This window comes from Humulus lupulus, chromosome 1 (genome assembly GCF_963169125.1).
Source record: "Humulus lupulus chromosome 1, drHumLupu1.1, whole genome shotgun sequence".
In the NCBI taxonomy this organism is placed as follows: Eukaryota; Viridiplantae; Streptophyta; class Magnoliopsida; order Rosales; family Cannabaceae; genus Humulus; species Humulus lupulus.
In genome coordinates, this window is record NC_084793.1 from 86,079,898 (window position 1) to 86,092,156 (window position 12,259).

General features: G+C 39.1%; 1 protein-coding gene across 1 annotated transcript; it reads right to left on the bottom strand.

The window, feature by feature from the left end:
• Positions 1–8,344: 8,344 nt before the first annotated feature.
• On the bottom strand, positions 8,345–11,617 carry LOC133795489 (exocyst complex component SEC15B). Its single transcript, XM_062232941.1, has 2 exons — positions 8,982–11,617; positions 8,345–8,581 (listed from the first exon to the last, which is right to left on the bottom strand). The coding sequence occupies exon 1, from the start codon at positions 11,399–11,401 to the stop codon at positions 8,996–8,998; it is 2,406 nt and encodes an 801-aa protein (XP_062088925.1). The 5' UTR covers positions 11,402–11,617; the 3' UTR covers positions 8,345–8,581; positions 8,982–8,995.
• Positions 11,618–12,259: the final 642 nt, after the last annotated feature.

Here is a 12,259-nt window from a genome sequence, read left to right on the forward strand (position 1 = left end):
TACACTGAGTATTTCGTTCAGCGTGCAGCTGAGAATCTAGTTGGTCTTCATAGTGGGGATGTTGCTAAAAGCTTCCTGGCTACGACGGTGTCTTGACAGTTTCTTTAGTTGTCGTTAGCATAGCTGTATGAGTGTTCAGGATAGCCTCGGCCTGAGTTTTCCTGACTGCTCAGGAGGAGTTGTGTCGCAAGGAGCTGGAGAAGTTGGGTTAAGGAGAGCTGGAGGAGGAGTTGTTTCCTTGGAGGGTGGTGGTCCTGGAGGATCCTCAATTCGAACCCTTTTCTTGGAGGGGTCGCCACTGCTCTCCCCAGGGTGCCGTCTGCTTCCTCTCTTCCTGCTCACAGGAGCTTCGGCATCGATGTTGGTGTAGATGTCGAAGGCTTCTTCGGAAGGCATGACTACAAAACAGAAACAAACAATCAAACAAGGAAGTTAAAGAAGCAATAAAGTAATAGAAATGAAAATTCTAAGTAGTATACCTGAGCTATTATTACTGGACGCTACATTATCTATGGAACTACAACTGCACTCACTATTTACCTCGAAGAAGTCCAAATTAAAATTTCTGGTTGTAAAATTAAAATTGTCATCCCTATCGAATAGATGATAAGGGATGGGCAAGCTATCTAAAAGCGAGAGATCTATACCGTTCTCGTCAGAGGATTCGGATATAGCGCTGATGTATTTTGGCAATTTTTGTTTCCCCCTCCAATGTGGGGCAGGGGCAGCAGCAGCTCGAGTGTTGTCGGATGGTTCTCGGATGGTCACTCTCGTTGGTCATCACCTTTGGGATTGTGATACATCTTGCTGCTACTCTGGGATTTCCGGTCCGGTACCCTCTCCAGTGGCACTCCCCGCGGTGGACTCCCTCACTTCCTGGTGAGGTACCAGAAGGCCTACCAGCCTAAGGTTGCTTTCAGTTACCAGCTCCTTGACGCTTTTTTTGACGTTCGTCATGCTGGCTAGTGTTGCAGCCCTGATCTCCATCTCTGGAGTGAGGTCTGGTCGGTACCATGGGCCTAGATACAACACTAATGATTTAAGGATAGTGAAGGAAAAATTGATAAGAAAGCACATGACCAGAAATTGAGAAATTTACCTCTTCGCGTGAAGGCCAGGTTGTCAGCGACCAGGTCTGTTGTGAGGAAGTACTCTTGGAAGTATTTCCCCACATTGGATTTATGGGTAACGTCACTCAAGAACACTTGGCCAGTTTCCTGGTGGCAGAAATGGAAGAACCCCGTATTATTCTGGTTGGGGTTATATTTGAGATCAAAGAGGTAATTGATCTCATGGGGTGTTGGCACAGGCCATTTTTTGTGGCTGTGGAGGATATAGAGTGCTGATAGCACTCTATATCCGTTGGGTGTTATTTGGAAAAGGGCAACCCGAAGTAGTTAACCACCCCTCATAAGTAGTCGTGCAGGGGCAGGATTGCCCCTGCCTCGATATGAAACCTCGACCAGGCGTTGAAGGCGCCCCCATGCAAGTTTTCCCTCTGGTTGGGTGTAGGCTTAATTAATGTAATCCCAGGAAGGCCGTAGTTCCTGAGATATTTTGTCACCATCCTAGCTGATATGACACTAGGAGGTGCAAGATACCACTCAGTTTTGTCTTCTGCTCGAGGGTTGTCGCGAGGCCTGGCCTTGGGTTGAATGTCAGGCAGTGAAAATTTTACAGGTTGAGGATTAGTTGAAGGGTCCTCGGCACGAGTGGCAGGCTGGTTAGAAGGAGAGTTGGTTGTTTTCTTCTTTCTATGAGCAGTGTATTTTACGCGACCCATGTTAGATTGATGGGTCGGAGGACTGGTTGGAGGGTTTTCCTGTGAAGATGGGAATTCTGAGAATGAAAGTGACGGTAGTTCTTGGTCCTCGAATAGCAGCGAGAGAAGGTTGTCTTCTATTGGCCTCTCACCTTCCCAAGGATCGTGCATGAAGATTTGAGAAGAATAAAGGGAAAGTGAGAATCTACGACCAATAGGTAGAAGAAGAAATATTGGGATAATGTTGCTCATGTATAAAAGTTAAGTTTTTATATGACCAGCAGTATCCTAATATAAACACTCTAAACATGTGAGTAGTTTGGAAAAACAGATTAAAAAGTGGAAGTGAAAAGTTTTTCAGAAAAAAAAAATTCAACTCCGAAAACAGGCGGGAAAAACTCAAATTTTCCGAAAGCATAAAAATCAAATTTTTACTTCGATTTTGAGCCCTAAAACAGTATTCCTACTTCCCACACCGATTTCTAAGCCTCACTTAATATTTTTATTACTTAAAATTTCTATCCAATAATGTTTCTGCAAATGAGCCCAAATACCCCAAAAAAAATTTCTCAAGAACATTCAAAACTCACACCAAAAAACTCATGAAATTCATTTTGGTTGTATAACAAAGACAAGGAGTTCGAAAACTTACTTGGATTGCAGATTGTGAAGGAGTCATGGGTGTCGTTGCTCGGGGTTGGTCGGACACATCTCGGATCACCGAAGTTTTCTGGGTTTTCCCTTAAGAGTTCTTCTGAGTTCTTGAGAGAGAAGGATTTGGCAAAAGGTAAAAGGTGGGAAAAGTGACTTATATATACTGATCATGGCACAGTTAAAGAGGTAATGATGGGGGTAAATTTTCGATGCGTGGCAAATCGTGTTAGCCGTCGAAATATTTTTGAGAAACTGTAACAGCCATAATTGTTTACTTTTTCGAAAAGGTGCTGACAGACGTGACAAGTCAGACGGAAAGCTGGTTGATTAAGTTTATTATATGTTGGTCGCAGTAAAATAAACTTGGGGGGCAAATGTTTACCCAAAAAAGATTTTCCTGATGACATGGCAAAATTAACATGCACGTGGGACACACGTGACCGTTTAAGTGAGTACGATCTGTTCGACCATCGACCAGAAGAGAATTCACTCAGCATGTGGCATATTTTATGGGTGACCAGTCTGGTCGCAGCATTTCAGATATTTTCCACATATATGTAATTTCGCATTTATGTAATATTTGTAATTTCCTTTATTATTCGGATACGCTTGTAGTAAATGTAATGAAGGCCTATCGGCCCATGAAGAACTCCTTGAGCCTATAAATAAGACTCATGGGGCTCAAGAGTGAGGATTCTTTTTTGGAATTTTGAGAGGGAAATATAGTGTTTTTATCCGCCAAAGTTGTATTCATCTCCAAGCTTGCGAAACTCGTGAACCCTAGTTCATTGATCATAGATTTTGGAGTTTTACATTAATAAGAACACTAAGTGGATGTAGGTTATTACCATTACTTAGGGCCGAACCACTCTAAAACTTTGGTGTCGTTTATCTTTTTGTCTTGAATTCATCTTTTTTTAATCGTTTTACTTGACTCTATGTCGTTGACCAAATCAAGGGTCAACATTAATATACATTATCAATAGTGTATATTTATGATTTTGATAGAATTTGATAAATGATGTGCCTTGAATATGATTTGTATGGATTGGATTGATTGACTCTCGGTGAGAAATTAAAATAAGCTAAGGACCTAAGGTAAGTAAATCTCACCTTTTGTGCTTAAGTGTGAGATGCATGACTACATTGATTGTGTATGTTTGATGAGTTAAGAATAGGATGATGATACATATGATAAGTATGTGATGAATGATTATATAAGTTCTATGTGATATGTATATCGAAATGGTATTATATGACATATAATTGATGAATTTCGTGAAATGTAAAAGTTGTTTTATTTGGTTGAGTTTAATCAGAATTATGTGCAAGTATATGTTCTTATATTGATGAATATGTGAATTACCTTCTATGTTCATGATTTTGTTACATGTTATGATATATGAAGCTTTTAAGTTTTTACGCTGGAAACCTTAGACTTGAGTCATAGATCTACGATAAGGTATAATAATGCCACCAACTCAATGCTTCATATATTATGACTAAAGAAGTTTTGAGTTATATGAGATGTGATAAAGTTCATTGATTCAATATCATCAAACATGAGTCATGAACATGAACATTGACATTTCAGCATCATCGTCATGTATGCATGGCATGTATAGTTATATTGTAACGCCCTGGGTAGCCAGGATCGTCACACTGTGTACTTTAAATAGTGTTTAACTCGCTAAACGATTATTTAGGCCATAAACATGCATCTAAGTGTTATTAATGGACCAGGGTTAAACTTTCGGTCAAAAGGAATGGATATATTTTATTTAAAACGTTTAACTGTACATGGGATCCCATAAAAGTGTTTACAAAGTTGTTTACAATCCAAAATGGTCATTACAATTCAAAAGTTACAATCCGCCAACCTAAGTGGCAAAAATAGGGTTAAACCTTAGTTCCCCTGAAACACCTTGGTTGTGATGGTCAAGCGGCCGCATATGTACACGTCTCCACCTAAGCTCTCCACTCAAGGTTGGGTAAGCTTTTCTTTCCCTTTACATGTACCACATAGCACCCGTGAGCCAAAGCTCAGCAAGAAAACTTATTACTGCATGTATACAAGTATTAATAAATGATCATGAAATCATTATGTGGCTTACAGCCCTAATCAGATGATGACTGCTAAGTCATCCTGGGGTCCTGTGCCCTGAATAGATGACTATTAAGTCATTCTAGGGTCCTGTGCCCTGAATCGATGACTATTAAGTCATCTTGGGGACCTGTGTCCTAAGTCATATGACCATCAAGTCGCCTGGGCCTTTATAGCCCTGGCTCTGAGTAACTAGCCAAGCGCTTTAGTTTTCTTCGACCTTAGGGTCGGTCGATCGTATAATGCTCTGTTGATTAGATCTAATCATATCAACCAGCGTTCAATGCGCTATTTCCACTCTTGACTCATAAGTCAATACCATACGACCAACGCTCAATACTATTGTCAATCTTGACTGATAAGTCAAAGCTTCACGACCAGCACCTAGCACTATTGTCGTTTCTGACTGATAAGTAATCAGTGCCACTCACAAGTAAGCAATGCAGCCAGGCATTCACCATGCAACGAATGTCCATATATAGAGCACTCAACATGCGACATCAATAATCATGTATGCCACATATTGGGTGTTGTTTTCTTACCTCAGATTCGAGCATAAAATAAGTTAAGAACGACCCTTGACCTTAGGCCCTTAGCGGTAACCTAATCATAACCAAATGTGAAATCCCATCAATAAAATGAGTAATAAAAGATTTCTGGACCAAGTCCTAGCCCTCGAGACCTCGAACTCTACTAAACTGAGTAGTAGGTTCAAAAACCTGCCCTTAAAACCAAGCCCGGCCAAAAACAGACAAGCAGGCCGCAACCTGCCCCCAAGGGTCGCGGTGCACCTCCCAGACAGACAGCCCCTTGTCTAGGTGCCAGGGGCGGGCCGCGACTTGCCCTTGAGGGTCGCAGCGTGCCTGCCAGACAGAGCCTAATGAAGGCTCTGGGGTTCGCTCAAGTCACGGCGCCCAAGAACAAGGACGTGACTGGACCCCGCGAACCCAGCTCCCTTGCATTTTCTTCAATCCAAACTCAGCCAAAAACATAACCAAGCAACCCCGATATCAAAACCAAACCTCATAAGCACATAACAACCAATCTAGCAATAAAACCCAAGCTTAATAACACCTAAAACACCTCCAAATACCCGATTCATAATCTAAAACTCTCAAGCTTATAAGCAGCACAAAAATAGGGGAAAACTCAATTTTAAACTTAGAATCCTTACCTCAGTTATGAATTAACACCTTCAATTACAGCAACACACTTCTAAACCCTCAAGCCTGAATCCTCTAATTCTGCCCCAAAATCAAACCGAGAGAGAGAAAATGAGTAGTAGGGAGAGAAGGAGAGAGAGTACCCTGTTTTATGTGGTTCCTTCTACAACCAATCCTTAGTTAAGTATATCTAATGGCCTAAAATGACTAAAATGCCCCTAGGGCCATTCTACTTCCTCAAAGCCACCCAAGGGCAATTTTGTCATTTCCACCTACCCCGTTAATTGTAATTAACGCCTCTCAATTCTCGTCATTCCTAATATCCTCAAATAATTATCAAATCATTTCCCATTACCCGCTCATTCCCAGTAATGTACTAAGCACCAAATTACCCCTAGGCTCACCCCGAGCCCGGTAATTAACCCCCTTATGACAAAACCGCTAACTTGCTTCCTAGGATCGTCTCATGCCGAATAGCTCAAATATATCCACATAATAATGTGGTCTCACCCATATATCACATACATGCACATAAATAAACAAATACGCCATCAACAAGCCAAAATTACGAAAATGCCCTTCTTATAAGAAATGGCCCACATATATGCAAATCCAATCATATGATAATACAACACACATAATCATGCATTAAATCAATTATCGCTCTCCCGGCCTCCTAATCCAGGCACTAAGCCATATCAAGGAATTTGGGACGTTACATATATGATGCATTATTATGTGATATAAGAACATATATACGATTATGAGAAAATTTATGAAATGCCTTGAAAAGTCTTATGTGAAGTTAAACATTCTAATGACAACAAGGCTTAAGCAAAGTGATAATAAGATGTTAAAAGGGTGATACTGTTTCGATGAAGCAATCAAGTAAGTTCAGTAAAGAAGACGGATGTCTACAAGGCTCATAGTAGCTGCCCACTAGAGTGGGCTAGGTCAGAGTTGACCATTCAGATAAGTTTGTCATGTTCCCATCTTTCTCCTCCATCTATATGTGTAATAAGTATTGCAGTTATGGCAACAAGGTAATAAGACATTGTGATGAGCCTAACTACGACGATGGCTAGCCGGAGGAGAACCCATGGGAATTTATAAGTTCAACAATACTTGCAGGCACATATGTTGAATCGAACAGTGCGTACAAAAGATAATGGTCCCACAAAAATGTGAAAGTAAAAGAAAGAGCATAAAAGTAAAGTTTAAAAGTAATTCATCAATAAATGAAATGCTCAAGTATATTAGTCAACATATGAGTATATGTGTACTTTAAACTCGCGACATTCATGTGTATTTGTATGCATGAGATTTGCTTACTGAGTGTTAGCTCATTATGTTATTTTCCAACATTTTCCAAGTATGACTTCAGATGATTGGCAACTTGTTGAGCACAGACACAGTAACAATGCAATATTAGTTTAGGGCTTTTTCGTAATTGTTATATTTAAGATTTAAAGTATTGACACGTATAATAATTTCTATTACTAAGTTCGTATAAAAGTTTTTAAAATTTTATGTATTTCATAGTATCATTATAATTATCATGGTTGATAAAATGCCTAACATACTCGTAAGTCCTTGTCTTATAAGTATGTGGGAGACGTATCTTTTTATAGGGACGTCACAAAAGTTATTCTAATTGAGAAAATAACATTTCAAAAAGTCCATTAAGAGAAGTTAGGGGACCTTATCTCAAAAGATTTTATTTTTATTTTTTTTATCCAAATACTTTCTAAAATAATTTTATATTTATTTTAAAAGTTAAAAAGCAGCTTAGAAAAAGATAAATTGTGTGTACTGAGAAATATCACTTTCGAAATTATGTGAAGAGAGTTGTCCATAAGCAAAGTTTTTCGTTGCCCGAAACTAACAAGAAAATTCAAAGAACGTGCTATAGCAATTGCCTTCAGCAGACATGAAAAATCAAGTGGCGGGCCTACGCTTTGTGATCTTTATGGATCGTTAGAGATATTTTAGATTGTATCAAGTTTAAAAAAAGGATTACTAAGCAGGTCTTAATAGACTTTCCAATACCTTAGACGACCTTAATTTTCCTGAAATGTCAAAAGATTACATTAAACATGGCAAAAGCCAAAAGATACCCTCGATTAAATGAGAATCTCTCAATCAAGGATTATTAATGGGATTGGGATAGATTCACCATGAGAACTGAATGAAAATCTCATTTTTTTTAAATTGGTAATTTTATTTGCAGCTGGTAAAGTTTATAAGAAACTATTATTTATATATTTATAAATTCTCCCCTGAATTATTGCCTTCATATTTTCTTTTACATGGTCAAACTCTCTTTCTTTTTTCGGAAAATATGGTAAAATGGAAAGGGTATCATCTAGTTTATGTATTTCTTCACTGAAAAGGAAATGTATTTATCTTTCAATTTTGCAAGTTTCGTCATCATCTTCTACTCCTTTCTATGGCTATTGCAATAAACTCTTCGTGTTTTTCCTAGATTCAGACACAGTAAATTCTTTTTTCTTTTGTAAATTTAGAGGTGAGGCGGTTCTTCAGTAAAATTTTATAGTTGTGCAGTCAAATTTTACATCAAATTTAACAGATTTTGCAACAAAATAATTATACGAGAACAAAGGCAACAAAAGATTAAAAAAAACATGAGGCAAAAGTCTATGGAGGCAATAATTAGAATAGAAAATAATTTTATTTTTCTTAAAAACAATGTTCAGAAGTCATAAAACAAAGACATCCTATCTCTTTCACCAGCTTAATTCGTTTCCCATTGAAAGTAGACAACGCCTAACTTCACCACAAATGGATAGTGGGGACAAAAGAATTAAGAAAGAAGCACCACAAACATCTCACAGCCCAACATAAGCAACTTTGTCGATCGACCTCCTATTGCTTGACCTGTAAAATAATTTCAAAGTGGCTAAATACCTGTATACCTGTACTTCTGCCAAACATAGGACCTTATCTTATAAGCCAATGGTTGGTGTTAGACTTTGACTTCAACCAACGTGATCTAAATGTACATCACTAAGTATGCAAGAAAATTATTATCACAAAGAAATGTTGGGAAAAAGATATAAATCAAATCCTTTAATATAACTGGAAAAGTTCAATATAAAAATTAACAAACAATACCCAACTAAGAGAATGATACATACAAAAGAAATTTGCTAGGTTTCATGATACAATCGGAAAGCAAACAATTTGGCACTGGAAAAGAAGTTAGCAATGAGCTGCTATGAAAAAAAAAATCCCAATCAGAATCGTAAAGGGAAAAAGAGCAAAGGGTTGTACATACATCTATGTAACAAATCAGCTCACGTCTTTGAGTATTTTTATCAATGCATCTAGTGATTTCTTTTTTGGATTTTGCCTGGTTCCTCGGGTTCCAAAGGTTCCAAATAGTCTATCAGACTGATCCTTCAATTTCTCAGAAATTGTCAGTACTTTCCTGTAGTCCAAAGCATTGTAACTTCTTTCCCTGATCACAGGATTCAGGAAATTCTCTGGATGGTTGCTTAGTAGCAAATTCATCAACTGCCTGGCCTCACAAAGTGCAGATTTTAACTGATTCGCGTCCTCATCGGAGAACAAGGATGCTTGATTATCAGCGAAAGATTCCAACATCCGAACATCCACATCAATTCCAATAATTGCATTTAGACTAAACCTCTTAACTAAATCCCCATATAAGGATCCAATAATCTTTTCTGATATGTGGGTAAGGACATCTTGTAGCACTCTCTTAAGGACTGGAACTGGCAAAATCTGTTGGGCAGTGGAGACCAATGTTTCCAAATAGATGATCACCTCATTCACATACTCATTTCCATTCTGTGGAGGTTCATCGGCCATCCAGTTTACGTTCTCAATCAATGTCATAAACCCATCAACCTTTGTTTTTAGCATACCAGATAGCATATCTTCAGCCGCATCACGGGCTTTGCCCAAGGGAAACTGCCTCTTTCTCTCTGCCACTCTTAAAGGTATGCCGGAAAGCTGTGCAGCATGACGAAAGAAAAAATCGCAAGCACGTTCCATGACAGCCATATTGGCTGCCACCTGCATTGCTTGGGCAACACCGTGAATTGAAGAACCAATAAGTTTCAACAAAGCCCCATCCAACACCTCACCCAATAGCCGATCCAAATACTTCTTCACCACATCATAAAAATCCAATTGTCCCCCATAAGACATGAAACTCACAGAATCCTCAATAAAAGATCGTACAATGCGGCAGCAGTCGGGCACTGTAGAAGAAAATGGTGCAACATAAGGAAAAGCCGGTGTAATGTCCGACGTTTGTATTTGAAATGAAAGCACATTCATAGAATACTCGTACTCCTTCTTCATCAACATCTGCTCAAACTTATCCGCAGCAAGAGCTTCCGCAATCTGTTTTCGACAATCGGACAACAACAACTCGTGGTACTTATCTCTATGCTTACTCAAAACCTCAAGCAAGGCGTCCACTGGGTATCCATACCTACGCAAAGTCACTCCTAACAAGCTCACATAATCCTTAATTAACAACAAATGGTTGGCAGTTTGCATTCTAGAAAACTGATCCTCTAAAACAGAACACATTTTGCTAACAGCGGTTTCCCAAAGGTTCTCAACTTCCATTTTCGATATCAAACCACCCCCAGTTCTCAAAACCCGATCTTCAACGATGAAGAATCCAGCAATTTGGGCAAAAAAAGTTTGATGGGACTCAAGGAATGGAGTCATAGAAGATACCTGAAAGTCCGAAGTGAGTTGAAGCTTCCGATTCTCGAAATAATATTGCTTGAACCGGTCCTCAAGCCCCAATGTCTGGTGTATGTGATAAGCTCTGTACAAAGGCGTCAGATCAAACCCTAGAATTCCATTCCCGCCATTATTGTCATCTCCAACTCCTCCACCGCTTAGTCCGTCGTCGTCTTCTTCCTCCAAGGCGTAAACGCAGTCTCGCAGACTGAGGCGACTCTGCTCCTCCGCCTGTCGCTGCTTGATCCTAAGCTCTTCCTCTCGTTGCCGCGCTGAAGAGGCTTGACCGATCGCCAATTGACCTAGATTCCTACTCACAACGCGGATCTCCACCAGCCAATCGCCAAAATCCTTGCTAACTTTCCTCTCGATATGCGATCGAATCTCCGGTATTTTCTTCTCCAGCATCCTCTTTAGCGTTGAGGACGGCGTCTTCTTCAAGAAATCAACTTCCAACGTGTCGACGCACTTGAGTGCCATGTAGAAGTTATTATTAGATAAATGGTGATTTGATCTGGAACAAAGCTCCATGAGCCGAACGCATGTACCAACTGAATCGAGTGCAAGATTCACGTTCTGCGAGATATTTCGAGCTTCGACGAAGGCATCGAGGGATGAAAGGAGAGGAACTCCGACAGTCTGGAGCTTGGAGTTGGAATCGGATAGTGAGGATTTGAGAGAATCGACGTCCGAGAGAAGAGATCGGAGATCATCCACGGCTAGGATGAAGTCCTGGTAGTGAGCCTTGCAGACTTCTTCGATTTCGGACTCTTTGGAGCGAGCGAAGTGACGGAGATGGTGAAGGAGGGTCTCGGGCTTGCCGGAAGCAAAGGTCTTGCGGATGAAGGGGCCTAAATCCTCGCCGTTGCATATGGCAGAGGAGAGGAGGAGTTGGTCAAGTTTGTCGGCCGAGTCACCGTTTTCCACAGCCGCCGGAGCGATTTTGCGGCGAGTTTTGGATGAGTTCATGGGGTGGGTGGGTGGGTGTGGGTGGAGTGGAGTGGAGTGGGTGACGGAGGCGTAGGAGACGGAGAAGGGATTTAGGGGAAGTTATTATTAAGGAAAAACATTAGAGACAACTCAGAAGAACAAAGGCAGGTACCGTTATTTGGACATTGTACTCATTCTGGGGTAGAAGACCGGGGATGACTCGTCAAGGAGGAACCTGGGTGATAAGACTCTTGTATTTTTCGTTCTTTTTTTATTTATTTATTATATAATTATGGTAAATTTTTTAGCCACTCTACTCTTTTTTCTTCTTTTTTAAATACGAAAAATTTCTAAATTAGTAATATTTTCTAATTATTCGTATTTATTTAGATTTTTTTATACATAAAGATATGGTTTGATTTTTCATTAGGAATTTTATTATGTCCGGTGCATCCCTTTCTTGTTTGCGGCTTCTCATTAAATTATGAATAATTTATACTCCAATAAATTATGTTTAAATAATTTATTTTTTACTCGCATAAAAAAATAGTTACACATATAATAAATTTTTTATTATTATTTTTTACACAATAAATTATTCAAAATTTATTAAAAATTTAAAAATATTCTAAATAATTACAATATACACGGTCATAAAAAATAATCTTTTAAGAATTAAAAAGACAAATAATTTTTTTTAAAAAAGAAATATTTTTTTAATTTTAAATTATACACATGAAGCTGACATGAAAATGACAAGTCAGTAACCAAATAGTCACGTCATCAATCTGTTAGTCACATAGGATAAAACTTAACAGAAGTCTCACTTTACACCACTTTGAATAATTCGAGTGTAATTTTTAACGATTCAAAAAAATTAGGGGCACATTAATGACT